Consider the following 14,486-nt stretch of genomic DNA (forward strand, 5'->3'; position numbering starts at 1 on the left):
TCTCGTAATCTTGGGGCTAACTTATTCCCCCTTTTGTATCTTTTTCGTTGATATATATTACTACCTTGTTCAAAAATAAATAAATTAAACCCTTCCAAAACGAATACCATCATTGATAAATTTTTCGAACACAACCTTAAAAAAAAAGAAAATTAAAGAGAAAAGAGTATTGTACCGTTACGAGTCTCACCCTATTCCTTACATCACGTGCCCTGCGCATGATCTCACTCTTCATTTGAATTCGGACTCAGAGCCATTTCCTCAAATTTCATTTAATCCAAAACCCCCAACGTCCACTTTCAAATTTCACATTTTCAAAAAACACAAACCCTCTTTCTTTCTCGTCGACTCTATCTTCTTCTTCTTCTTCTCTTTCACCGAATCCCTTTCAACAAAACCCTAATTCCCTTCAACCAATAACATTTCTTACAGATCCAAGAACAAAAGCCGTTTTGACCTCGCTAGAAATGGAGCACACTGAAACGAGCGCCAAGAATCCAGATTCAACGCAATGCGTTCGAGTCGCGGTGAACATTCGACCTCTTATTACGGCTGAACTTCTTCACGGATGCACCAATTGCATCACTGTTCCTCCCGGTGAACCTCAGGTGCATTTCTTGTTCATTAGCTGTATTAATTTTGTGAAATTGTAATTGTTCTTAATATGGACGCGTTTATATTGTAGGTGCAAATTGGGACACATGCGTTTACCTATGATTTTGTGTATGGTAGTACGGGATCTCCATCTTCAGCCATATATGATGACTGTGTGGCTCCGCTAGTTGATGCGCTGTTTCATGGATACAATGCGACTGTTCTTGCTTATGGCCAGGTCGAATTTTTAATTATGATATTGTAATTATATAGTCTTTACTGGTTAAGTGTTTTGTAAATGATGGTTGTGAAAAATTTGATGTTATGTTTGGTTTTGAATTTCAATTTCGATGTTTTCCCCCCTCTCAGACTGGATCTGGTAAGACCTACACGATGGGAACGAATTATAATGGAGAGGATAGTGCTGGTGGAGTTATACCCCAGGTGATGAGAACAATATTCAACCGGGTTAAGGATATCAAAGACGAGTCATCTGAGCTTTTAATCCGGGTATCTTTTATTGAGGTAAAAAAAAATACTGTCTCTTTTAGTGGATTTTTTTTCTTTCATTGAGGATCAGTCATTTTAGGATATTTTTGTTAAAAAATTACAGATTTTCAAGGAAGAGGTATATGATCTGCTGGATCCTAATTCTTCTAAAGGAGAATTAGCTGGAAATGCGAAGTTTTCCGGGCCAGCTAGAGTTCCAATTCAAATTAGGGAGACTTATAGTGGGGGGATAACCCTGGCTGGTGTGACAGAGCCAGAAGTCAAGACTAAAGAAGAAATGTCTTCTTATCTATCTCGTGGTTCCATGTCACGTGCAACCGGGAGTACAAACATGAACAGTCAGTCAAGGTACTGTAAACAAAACTTGGATTGTGTATCTTAAATGCCACCTATTACTTGTTTAGTTTGACTTTTATACTGGCTCTAATATACTGTATATTAATGTTTATACATGTAGTAGTTTTTATATGTTTACACATGTAGTTTTTATCCTTCCAGTTTAGCTGGGAAATTAATTTATAATAAGATGATGACACTGTGGGTTCTTGTGTTTTATCTAGTCGTTCACATGCAATATTCACCATCACAATGGAACAGAAGAATGGTGACGATGTCTTATGTGCAAAGTTACATCTAGTTGATCTTGCTGGTTCTGAACGAGCAAAAAGAACTGGGGCAGATGGAATGAGATTAAAAGAAGGTATTCCGATTGTGTGATACTAATATAGTTATATAATTTGTATATAACTATTACAGTAACTTGTTCTATAATTTGTCATACTTGTTTCAATAGAATTCTGAAAATCGAGTTTGTGCACAACCTTTCTATCATTATATAAATGTTTTATGTTGTGTTTTCCGAATTTATTTGACAATAACTTGATTTTTCATGTTTAGGAATTCATATCAACAAGGGATTGTTGACTCTTGGAAATGTAATAAGTGCGCTGGGGGATGAAAAAAAACGAAAAGAAGGAGGTCACGTACCGTACAGAGATAGCAAGTTAACACGACTATTGCAGGTTCACTTCTTATTTGTGAAAGAAATAAACTTATTCTACTTGGTGAAATAAAGTAATAGGGTATCTTAACTAAAATTCTGATACTAATTACTAGTGGTATTTGTGGGGGAGGGGAGTGTTAGGTTCCGTATGATATTTGTTCAATCAATGCAATACTCTTACTTTAAACAACACTGTATTTTCTGTCATATTATGATTATATATTAACAATTCTATTCTACTTCGTAAAATAATTAAATGTATAATATCTGGACAAAACACATCATTCATGATCTTACAATGATGTTTTGCCAGGGAGGGTGTGAGCATTTCTTCTTGTTCGACATTTGAAACTTTTGACTATCATATAGAATATATGTTGCAACACCGAACTTGAAATTTGAAAGCAAATGTTGATGAAAAATGTGATGATAAAGTTTCAATTGTGTTTTCTTTTGAAATATCTATGACATGGATTCATATCATGTTATCTTGACAAGCTACTGGTTAATGAATACTTAGGATTCTCTTGGAGGGAACAGCAAAACGGTGATGATAGGTACACTCTTCATTCCCAATGAATTGCAATAGATTCTTGAAATATTTATACCTATTTAATATCATGTGTCTCATTTAATCTGTTTGAAATGTTGCAGCTTGTGTTAGTCCCGCAGACACCAATGTTGAAGAGACATTGAATACATTAAAGTATGCAAATCGCGCGCGAAACATACAGAACAAGGCAATTGTAAGTGTTTTATGTTACTGTTTTTATAGTTTTGATGTTTTATTATATTTGCTTGTGGATGGGGTGGGGTTTTTGTTTTGTATTTTATATTAATTTCAATTTTATTGTTTTAGATTAATCGTGATCCAATGGGCGCCCAGCAGCAAAGACTGCAAAGCCGTATTGACCAATTAGAGGCTGAACTTCTATGTTTTAAAGGTCTTGGTGGTGGACCATTTGAGGAAATTCAGGTACATAGTTCTCTTAGGAACTGTGTGAAGTTTATCCCTCATTTACTGGGCATATATTTCTGATGTCCTTTCCTCCTCCTGCCCAGATCCTCAAACACAAGGTATCCTTACTCGAAGCAAGCAATGCAGAGCTACAGCGCGAGCTTCATGCACGTGGACAAATCTGTGAGAGTTTAAAACAGCGTGCCTGTGATGCTCAGGTGCATAGTGAATGCTTAGAGTTTCTTGCAATTTCATAGAGCGGTATTTTGACTTAACAATTTTTGGGTCTAACTCAAAGTATTGAATGTTTTAGGTGGAGAAAGATCAATTGATGGTGAAAATAGAAGCAGCTCGAAATGGTAAATCTTGGGATGAGATTGACTCCAGTTCAAGCCAGGTTCGAATACATAAAGTCACTGCCTTTAAAAAAAATGCAAGATGTTAATAAATTGTTGGAAATGTTAATGAAAGAGTTGAATCCACAACCACTTACTGTGTATCTCTCTAACTCACGTGTTCCTTCCCTCGAACCACCTCATCACTCCTCACGTTAAGTTTTTTGTCAGTATTTACTAACAATATAGCACATCACTAACTCATGATCTGAACTTGTTTTTAGGAATGTGACCTGATGAAATCTTATGTTTCAAAGATCCATGATTTGGAAGAAGAACTGCTGCGCTTGAAAAATTTGAATGTGAAATCAAGCAATTTTCCTGATTGGGCTGATTCAGATGATCTCGAGTTCCAGTCAAAGAGTGGTTTATTTGCAGGTGGCAATGAGTATTCTTCTGATTGTGATGTCAAACCTGTTGGTATAACAGGTAACATTTTGCTACCTGTTTTACAGTATATTTTGAAGTCTATTTTTAAGCGATTCCTTGACGCTGACTTTGATAATATTATTCTTGCCAAGTCCTTCAAATTTTTAAGATGGCAATTTGATTTCTCCTCCATAGCTGGAATTTTTTTATATTTGCTATTATTTTCAACTAGGTAATTTTTAAACATTGCAATTTGTATGCAGATGATGTGGAAACGGTGGATGTTCGTGAAAAGGAGTTAGAACACTCTTCTGCTCAAGAAAAATTGGACAGGGAACTCAAAGAATTGGACAAGAAACTTGAACAAAAGGAGGTATGATATAAGTTATTGCATCCAGATTTGAGTTTTAAATACACAAAAACACTGGATCATTCTGGAATCACAGACGACGCAAATTCGATGGCCGAGTGAAGGAGTTTAATTCAAAACAGGCTAAATTCGATGGCCGAGTGAAGGAGTTTAATTGAAAAGAGGCTAAATTCGATTGTAGGGTGAAGGATCTGGAATCAGAGAAGAAGCAACTTGATGGCCGCCTGATTCTAAAGATTTTTCCATGTCATGTGAAGGATAGTACCGTCTGGTTTTACTGTTTTTTCTACCTGGTCAGAAAAAGGATAGAACTAAAAGACTGGAAAAAATAGTTGATAAATCATTTTCCTCGTTGAAGTAAGATCTTGAGTTTGTTGAAACATCATCTGAGGAATGTAATAGGAAGAGGAGAGAAGAAGAGAAGAGATTAGAGTGTGTAAATAGAGATATTGAGGTGTGTAGCAGAGAGCTTGAAAATAAGAAGAAACTAGCTTGTTGCGTTAGAAGAATTAATGAAATTCATAACAAAATGATTGGGAAAATTGAAGGATGTGTTAAGGATTTTGTAGTGAAGGAAGCACTATTCTGATTGATAGAGGAGTTTATTGGAGAGCGTAAGCAAGAGCACATGGTAAAAGAGATAGAACTTGGTCAAGTCATGAATAAAATTTCGAAAGAGAGAGAATGTAAAAGCAAAACGAAGGGGCTGTTGGATGAGTTGTTGTTAAAACAGAAACATTTCAAAACGGGAAGCGTGGAACTTGAGTTACATCTTCGCTAAATCATGCAATTTCGTAGTTTTGTACATGCTTGTTATTTTATATTTAGTATTGATTCTAGAACATATTTGAACTATCTTTTTTTGTTGTTGTTGAAGGCTGAAATGAAACTGGTTAACAATGCTTCAGTTCTCAAGCAACATTATGAAAAGAAACTTCTTGAGTTGGAACATGAGAAAAAATATTTACAGGTAGTTCAATTTATGCTAAAAGCTTTTTGTTGAATTATGATTAATGAAAATTTTATTGATGATTATAATTTATTATATTTAAAAGCTTACTACTGTGATAACTGAAATCTGTTTTTTTAATTGTTATTGGTAGAGAGAAATTGAAGAACTCAAATCCACCTCTGGTGATAGCACTCACAAACTAAAAGAAGAATATCTTCAAAAATTAAACGCACTTGAATCACAGGTAAATTTATTATTATTTAAAAATGTTTTTAGACAAGATGCTACACTACAGCTATGTTAGTGAACTAATTACTTACTTTCCAGGTCTCTGAGCTGAAGAAGAAACAGGATGCTCAAGCTCATCTGTTGAGACAAAAACAGAAAGGTGATGAAGCTGCAAAGAAACTGCAGGATGAGATCCAAAGAATTAAATCTCAAAAGGTGCAATTCTCTTGTTAATGGAGCTTGTATTAATAGGTTGAAATGCTTTAATCATTTTGCTATTATATTTTCTTACATTCTATTCTGACTGTTCAATTCAATAGGTTCAACTGCAACATAAAATTAAGCAAGAATCTGAACAATTTAGGTTATGGAAAGCTTCTCGTGAAAAGGAAGTTCTCCAGGTAAATGTAGTAAGGATGAGCTTTCTCAAAACTTTTTATTAGAGAAATACCCTTATTTATAATAATAATCTATTACTCCATTCAATAATAGCATACATCTGTTTGCCATTAAGTGGTGATTCTAACAGTTTTTCTCTGCTGACCTTTTTTTAATTACCAGCTTAAAAAAGAGGGGAGAAAGAACGAATATGAAAGACATAAGCTGTTAGCGTTGAATCAGAGAACAAAGATGGTTAGTGTATTTTCAAATCACCCGTTGTTGTGACTGAGGATGGTGGTTATTCCCACTATTAATGTGTTTCAAATTTAGGTGTTGCAAAGGAAGACAGAAGAAGCATCCTTGGCTACAAAAAGGCTAAAAGAACTTTTGGAATCTCGGAAGGCCTCCTCACGTGAAACTGGTGGTTAGGAGATTTATCTAGCCATTCATATTTGTATATTTAGCAAGCTTTTTACTAGCCAGTCTCATTTTTATTTTTTTATACAGGCATCAGTGGTCCAGGAATTCAGGTACTGCAATGTTTGTGATTTTTGATCAGTGGGGCTACATATTAAATGATTGTGATTTCTTGAGGATTTTGGTTGTCTCTACTTAACATATATTTTTTATTTGAAGGCTTTGATGAAGGCAATAGAGCATGAACTTGAAGTTACTGTCCGAGTGCATGAAGTGCGTTCAGAGTATCAACGTCAAATGGAAGTGTACGTAGCGCTTCTTCATTTGAGACCAATATTCACTATCCTGCTCGACTATACATTCTCTATTACTGATGCGGACTTAAAAGATGAGAAAACTCTAGTTGATTTACTTGTTATCCTGGAAGAATTCTGATCAGCAAATGGAAGAGTTCTGTGATAGATGTTGAATTTTCGCTCATCCTTATTTAATTTTACTAATCATTTCAGGAGGGCTGAAATGGCCAAGGAGAGTGCCCGGTTAAAAGAAGAAGCAGAGACGATGAAGCTAAACAATCCAAGGTGATAAAAACCATGCACTTATTGAAACCATTAATTATTATGTACTACAATAATGCCAACTGTATATTATTAATTAATATTCCATCTGTATCTAATACACTAACCCTTACAAGTCCAATATAACAGTGGTGTATCAATGTCACCTGCTGCAAGAAGTTCAAGGATTTTTGCCCTTGATAATATGCTTGCTACTTCTTCTACAACACTAGTTTCTATGGCATCTCAATTATCAGAAGCTGAAGAGCGGGAGAGAGTTTTCAGTGGCAAGGGACGTTGGAACCAAGTCCGGTCCCTTGCTGATGCCAAGAATTTGATGAACTATTTATTCAATCTTGCATCTACCTCTAGGTAGAGCTAATCTTCAAGTCTATTTTCCACCGATATATTATGTTAAAATGCTACACCTGTCAAATCTCAAGTAGTTCATACACTGTCTTTAGTGAGTTATAACTGGCTTTATCTCAAGTAGTTCATAAGTTTACTGGATTTTTTGCGTACTTTTCTTTATTTTCAGGTGTTCTTTGCGAGAAAAAGAATTTATCTGCAGAGATAAGGACATGGAAATAAGTTATCTAAAGGAGAAAATAGTTAGTCTAAGAGGTTCAATTGAACAGTTGAAAATGCAGAGGGATGGACTTGATCATCAATTGAATTTGATGGTTAGTATTACCTTTTTAACAAACTCCACGTCTTCTTGATTAAGCATTCAGAATAACTTTGCAAGGCAACCTGGGTTTTACTGATATTATGAGATAAAATTTTCTTCTTTCCAAATTTAAGTAACAAACTATATGTCTTATTTTCCTTACATTTTTTACAACAATTTTTAATTTCTGCAGAGGTCAGATTCTATGCGAAATTCAGGATATTATGTTGGAGGACATCCTTATGACTTGCGCAAGCTGGTAGGTTTTACAAACAGATATACTCCGTATATTATTTAATTAGTTACATTTATATTTTGTGACTTCTATTGTTAATGATTCATTGGTTATCAAATAGGAAAATCGGCGATCTACCATTGAGGATATGGAAATATATATGGAAATATCAGATGAAGATGAAGTTGCAGATGCAACAGATGATGAATGGACAGAGTCTGCGAAACCGAACGGTAAGAAAAGAAAATCTAAAAGCGGCGAACATTCAACCATCGAAAAAAATCATTCAAATGTAAGTTCGGATGATGTCAAAGATATTTCAACAGAAGCACCCGATGCTCCATCAGTAAAAACTGCATCAGATGTTTGCTGCTCGTGTAGCAAATCCTCTTCTTGCAAAACATCAAAATGCATGTGCAGGGCTACTGGAGTTGGTTGTGGAAGTTCTTGCAGTTGCCGGGAATCCAAGTGTGCAAACAGGGGGGGATCTAGCTCCAATGAGCTGCAGCAAGTGACTGAAAATGATTCCGGCAGCGACGAAGCAAATAAAAACCGCCTTCTTGCTACTCAAGGTGCTGAGTTGCTTCAGGGTGCATTGATTGAGGGGCCTCCTGAAACCAAGAATGGTAATGCGCCAAGAAAAGCTCTCTCTGACATTGGAAATGCACTGGTACGTGTACGTGTGACTTCATCCTTTTCAATGTCAAGTATCTACACTGATAAAAATCATATGATTTAATCATTAATTTTTTAAGTCATTCAATGCTTGAGAGGTTGTCCGGCGTTGCTGGGAATTGGTATCCGATACTAACACACGTGTTGCTTATTTGTATGATCATTTATGGTTGCTGTGTTAACAATCATTACCTTATTTTCCAGCCAAAATCAAATGCAACGAAGGGTAACGAGAGAAAGAAATGGCGGAACTCCTCAGTGGTTCTTGTTACAGAACCACCACCATCTTCCTCGCTGCCAGGTGATTCAGATGTCCCCAAGAAAGAGAAGACTAACATAAGTGAAGCAAATGTATATGTGGATATACCACAGAAAATGCATCCTCCTAAATTTGAAAATGCTTCAATGCCCCCAAAGCCGGAGGTTAATGACACGAAAATACCTTTGAGAATACCACGGGCCATGCAAAAGCAAGGGTCATTAAGTACAATCCTTCCATTGGGGGATAGGAATGCTAGTAAGCAAGATGAATCAATAAAAAAGGAGCCAGAAGTTGATGCTACAATTCCAATTCGTCAAAAAAGAACATTTGCAAAAGAGAACAATGAGCTCTGATAGTGCAATCCTCCATTTATGAAGCATGTCAATGCCATACTCTTATGGCAAATTCTTTTAAAGAGATACCTGTGTTGTATGTATTGTTGAAAAAGATGTATATTAGTCGGCAAAATGGTAGGGTTTTATTTCAAGATTATTATGAGATGTGATGGTGACCTACGGATTATCACGGTCTAACCAGACATCAACAGGAGTTGAATTAATACAATTATGTATCCATTAGTTATTATGTTTCTTAATTTGACAATTTCTCATCCCACATTTGTTAAATGGTGTGCACATCTGAAATTACAAAATGTTTTTAGGTGGATTTGGAGATTCGTGGTCGTAGTCACATTTGTTAAACATATATATTTTTTTTATCAATCAATAAAAAAGGAGCTAGAAGTTGATGCTACAATTCCAATTCGTCAAAAAAGAACATTTGCAAAAGAGAACAATGAGCTCTGATAGTGCAATCCTCCATTTATGAAGCATGTCAATGCCATACTCTTATGGCAAATTCTTTTAAAGAGATTGTATGTATTGTTGAAAAAGATGTATATTGGTTGGCAAAATGGTAGGGTTTTATTTCAAGATTATTATGAGATGTGATGGTGACCTACGGATTATCACGGCCTAACCAGACATCAACAGGAGTTGAATTAATACAATTATGTATCCATTAGTTATTATGTTTCTTAATTTGACAATTTCTCATCCCACATTTGTTAAATGGTGTGCACATCTGAAATTACAAAATGTTTTTAGGTGGATTCGGAGATTCGTGGTCGTAGTCACATTTGTTAAACATATATATATTTTTTATCAATCAATAAAAAAGGAGCCAGAAGTTGATGCTACAATTCCAATTCGTCAAAAAAGAACATTTGCAAAAGAGAACAATGAGCTCTGATAGTGCAATCCTCCATTTATGAAGCATGTCAATGCCATACTCTTATGGCAAATTCTTTTAAAGAGATACCTGTGTTGTATGTATTGTTGAAAAAGATGTATATTAGTTGGCAAAATGGTAGGGTTTTATTTCAAGATTATTATGAGATGTGATGGTGACCTACGGATTATCACGGCCTAACCAAACATCAACAGTAGTTGAATTAATACAATTATGTATCCATTAGTTATTATGTTTCTTAATTTGACAATTTCTCATCCCACATTTGTTAAATGGTGTGCACATCTGAAATTACAAAATATTTTTAGGTGGATTCGGAGATTCGTGGTCGTAGTCACATTTGTTAAACATATATTTTTTTTATCACTCAGTAAAAATGTGCTAAAATTGTGTAATATTTCCTTAAGCAGTAAAAGATTGTTTTGAATTTTGTTCCTCTTGTTGTTTAGGCAAGTCTTATAGACTTTATGCACCTTTAACATCTACTGTATATACTAGTCCTTATGCTCTTGTACATACAGATTTGTGAGGCCCTTCTTCAAATCTCTCTGGTCAAGGTTATTCTTCTTATATAGTCTTTGTTGATGTGTATACTAAATATACTTGGTTGTATTTTTTGAAACCAAAATCTGAGGCTTTAGGTACTTTCAAATAATTTTCTACCTATGTTCAAACACAATTTAACACTAACATTAAGGTTGTTCAATCTGATTTTGGTAGGGAGTTTAGACCTTTTACTAGGTATCTCAATAAGTTGGGCGTAACTCGTAGAAATATTGTAGAAATGGCCTTAACCTTTCTTGCTCATGCCCATCTTCCTATGGAATTTTCAGAGCATAGTTTTACTTGCAACTGTCAATCTCATTAATAGACTACCTTCATCAACCTTGCCTAAATTCACATCCCCCTTTCAAGCTCTTTTTAATTCTATCCCTGATTACACCACACTTAAAACTTTTGAATACTATTGTTTTCTTTATTTAAGAACCTACAATAAAAACAAACTTCAATTAAGAAGCTCTGAGTGTGTGTACCTTGGCATATCTCCCAAACATAAAGGATATAAGTGCCTTAGCAAGGACGATCATTTCTACATCTCAAAAGATGATATTTTCGATGAGACTAAATTTCCTTACCATAGCATGGTCTCACCTACTAATTAGCCAAGTACATCAGGCCCCTCCAAGTCTCTTCCACTTTCCATTACTTTGCCCTCTAGGTTTGTTCAACATGTCATTCCTCCTAATCACAACACACTACCCAATGAACCCAGCTCTGAACAACCTACAATGCTTACCTCTGTTGTGTTACATACTGATTGAAATGTTTCCATCAATGTTGAGAGTCCTAATATGTCATATCAACCACCTCAGGACACTATCCAATATATGGTAGCCTCCACTAGTGTACAAAATCAGTCTCAATCTGTCAACAATTCTATATATAATGAACTTGCATCTACCATTACTTCTCCTAATTAGATTTCACATAATACTCCATTTGTTTCTATCCTAAATGAGTCCTCCCAACCTTCATCCCTCCCTCCTTAAGATAACTATCTTGTACCCTCAATGGCTTCTAATAAACATGTCATACTTACTAGAGGTAAGACAGATCATCTTAAACCTAAAACCTTTTTGGCACATTGTGAACCCACAACTGTTAAACAAGCTTTTTCTTAACCTCAATGGTTTGAAGCTATGCAACAAGAATATAATGATCTCGTAGCCAACAATATTTGGACATTCACTACTCTCCCCTCTCACAAAAAAGCCATAGGCTGTAGATGAGTTTTCAAACTAAAATAAAATTTTGATGGTATCTTTAATAAACATAAAGCCAGACTTGTGGCCAAAGGCTTCAACCAACAATATGGCTTTGATTTTCATGAAACATTGTTACCTATAGTAAAGCCAACTACTATTAAGGTTATCCTCACTTTAGCCATTACTTATCAATGGGAAATTTAACAAATAGACATAAATAATGTCTTTCTTAATGGAGCTCTTCATGAAGAATTATATATGCAACATCCACCAGGTTTTGAACATGAGAACAAATCTCTTGTTTACAAACTCAACAAAGCATTGTATGGCCTTAAGCAGACACCTAGATCCTGGTATGAAAAGCTCCATCAAACTTTGTTTCACTTTGGTTTTGTAAAAAGCAGATGCGATCACTCATTGTTCACATACAATCACCAAGGTATTACACTTTATGTGCTTGTATAAGTAAATGAAATTCTTATTACAAGTTCTCCCTCTCTTCTTATTCACAAACTAATCACTCAGCTTCATGAACAATTTGCTCTCAAGAAACTTGGGATACCTCAATACTTTCTAGGTCTAGAAGTTAAGTATCAGTCCAATGGCTCTCTTATTTTAACTCAAACTAAATACATCAAAGATTTTTTATCTAGAGTTAACATGGTAGAAATCAATGGAGTACCTCCACCTATGTTAAGTCATTGTAAACCTAGTAGGTTTGGAACTAATTCTACGAAGGAACCTCTCTTGTATAAGTATGTTGTAGGCAAGGACGGAGCCAGAAATTTTGAATAGTAGGGTCAATATAAATATAACATTTCATTTTCAAAAATATAAATATACATTATAATTGTTTTCTACCATTTTTATATTCTTAAAATGTTGAATGATTTTCTCATTTTCAATAGGGGTGTTCGCGGTTCGGTTTGAATCGGTTTTAAGGAAAAAACTAATCCGATCCAAAAATAAATTTACTTGCGGTTTGGTTCGATTTTGGATGATATGTTAAAAAAATCCAATCCGATCCGATCCAATTTAATGCGGTTTAATTTGGATCGGTTTTTGGATATCAAAATTATAAATTATATTTTTATTAATATTATAAAATTACTAATAAATCATAGATTCGATATAATATATATCATATATTATATTAAAAGTTAATATTATAAAATAAAAATGATCGAATATAGTTAAAAAAATGAAATAATAAAAATAAATAGATTAAACTAAGTTAATAGATAAGATAAAAAAATTAATTATCATGTAATAATAAATTTATGTAACATATCATACTAATAAAAAATAAATAAGTACAAAATACATATACATGCGGTTCGGTTTGGTTTGGATCGATTTTGAAAAATCAATCTGAACTGTGCAGTTATCACAAAATGACATCCAAACACATCCAATAAACTTCGGTTTTTTGCGGTTTTCGTTTTTTTTTTATCGGTTTGCGGTTTTTATTTGGATTGGTTTGGATTTGAACACCCTTAATTTTCAACATCAACAAAAATATCTCTCTCAAAGTAACTAAGCAATCATTTAATCATTCATCACCCATGTGATTTCGCATTCAATTATTAATAATACTCATAGCAAAGAAAGATCTTTCAGCTGTTGTAGTTCCCATCAATAATATTAGAAATAACTTTAGAATCAACTATACCAACGGAAGGATCCCATTTGAGACTTCAGCGTTTATTAAGTGTTTGAGAATTATGAGTTGATGATTGCTCTTTTAATTTCCCTTTAAAATATTTTTCCATTACTTACTACTAAAAACAAAAAAAAACACAATTAAAATGAAAATTCATAATAATACTACAAAATTGATACAAACATAACAATTTCAAACAAACACTGTAAAATTCTAAAAATAAACTTTCTCCCATTAACATAGTTTCAAACTCAATAGGGTAATAATATATTTTTATTTTTATTATATTAATAAAAATAGATTATAAATTCAAAAAATTAAAATTTTTAATTTTTAAAAGATCAACCATGGAGAAGAAACTAGTAACAAAAAGACACTTTGCAGTCAAAGAACGAGGAGTGAGGAAAAAATAAATATGAAAAGTGATTTGTTTGTATTATTTGAAAAGAGTCCAAGAGAATTAATAGGAATAGAAAAAGAAAATTTATTTTATTTAAAACATTTATTTTATTTATTATATTGAGAGAACCAAAATAGTTAAAATAAAAAATAAAAAACTCAAGAAAACTATTGAATGCAATGGGATGTGTGAAAAATTGATTCAATTTACTCCGTATTCTTTCATTAAGTGGGGGCGATATTCAATTTTCTTTTTAATATTTAATATATTAATATATTGATTGTAATATTAAATCTTGAATCAATGGTAAGTTTCTTGAAAACTATGGGCCCACCCTTTCAACATAATAGCTCCGTCCTTGGTTGTAGGTGTCACTGTCTATAATACATCACTCTCACAAGATATGATATTGCATACTCTGTAAATAAGGCATGTCAGTTTATGCCAAACCCTCTTGACACTCATTGGAGTATGGTAAAAAGGATTCTTAGGTACTTAAGTAGTACCTCTACACTGGATTTATCACTCTCTCCCGCTAATCCTAATCAAGCTCATTCATTATGGGCCTATAGTGACTCTGACTAGGCAAATGATCTAAATGATAGAAGATCTACATCTGAAACTTTTATCTCTGTTGGTCTTAATCTCATTCTTGAAGCTCTAAGAAATAGACATTGGTTGCTAGATCTAGTGCAGAGGCAGAATACAGGGCCTTGGCTTATACAACTTCAGAGCTACTTTGGTTAGAGTCCATGCTTGTTGAACTCAGAATCAAATATTTCTCTCATACTCTTCTCTGTGACAACCTCAGTGTTGATCTACTGTCCCAT

At 34.1% G+C, this 14,486-nt stretch overlaps 1 protein-coding gene across 2 annotated transcripts; it reads left to right on the top strand.

The window, feature by feature from the left end:
* Positions 1–273: 273 nt before the first annotated feature.
* On the top strand, positions 274–10,056 carry LOC131620670 (kinesin-like protein KIN-4C). 2 transcript variants are annotated; one of them, XM_058891805.1, is made up of 27 exons: positions 274–608; positions 686–832; positions 964–1,119; positions 1,208–1,452; positions 1,665–1,804; positions 2,002–2,126; positions 2,628–2,664; positions 2,762–2,853; positions 2,967–3,083; positions 3,170–3,283; positions 3,379–3,462; positions 3,685–3,889; positions 4,093–4,202; positions 5,077–5,169; positions 5,303–5,395; positions 5,479–5,595; positions 5,700–5,780; positions 5,941–6,012; positions 6,091–6,184; positions 6,268–6,290; positions 6,397–6,482; positions 6,687–6,758; positions 6,885–7,106; positions 7,273–7,417; positions 7,598–7,663; positions 7,761–8,309; positions 8,519–10,056. In XM_058891805.1, exons 1-27 carry the CDS (start codon positions 468–470, stop codon positions 8,927–8,929), a joined length of 3,837 nt encoding a protein of 1,278 aa, XP_058747788.1. In that variant the 5' UTR covers positions 274–467; the 3' UTR covers positions 8,930–10,056. The 2 variants fall into 2 exon arrangements, with proteins under 2 accessions (XP_058747788.1, XP_058747789.1); XM_058891806.1 differs by having other exon boundaries at positions 6,091–6,181.
* Positions 10,057–14,486: the final 4,430 nt, after the last annotated feature.

This window comes from Vicia villosa, linkage group LG7 (assembly GCF_029867415.1).
Source record: "Vicia villosa cultivar HV-30 ecotype Madison, WI linkage group LG7, Vvil1.0, whole genome shotgun sequence".
NCBI classification, from domain to species: domain Eukaryota; kingdom Viridiplantae; phylum Streptophyta; class Magnoliopsida; order Fabales; family Fabaceae; genus Vicia; species Vicia villosa.

Coding starts and splice junctions, on each gene's coding strand:
- LOC131620670 (XM_058891805.1), top strand. CDS start 468: ATGGAGCACACTGAAACGAGCGCCAAGAATCCAGATTCAACGCAATGC. Junction 609..685: donor TTCCTCCCGGTGAACCTCAG/GTGCATTTCTTG, acceptor TTTATATTGTAG/GTGCAAATTGGGACACATGC. Junction 5,396..5,478: donor TAAACGCACTTGAATCACAG/GTAAATTTATTA, acceptor CTTACTTTCCAG/GTCTCTGAGCTGAAGAAGAA.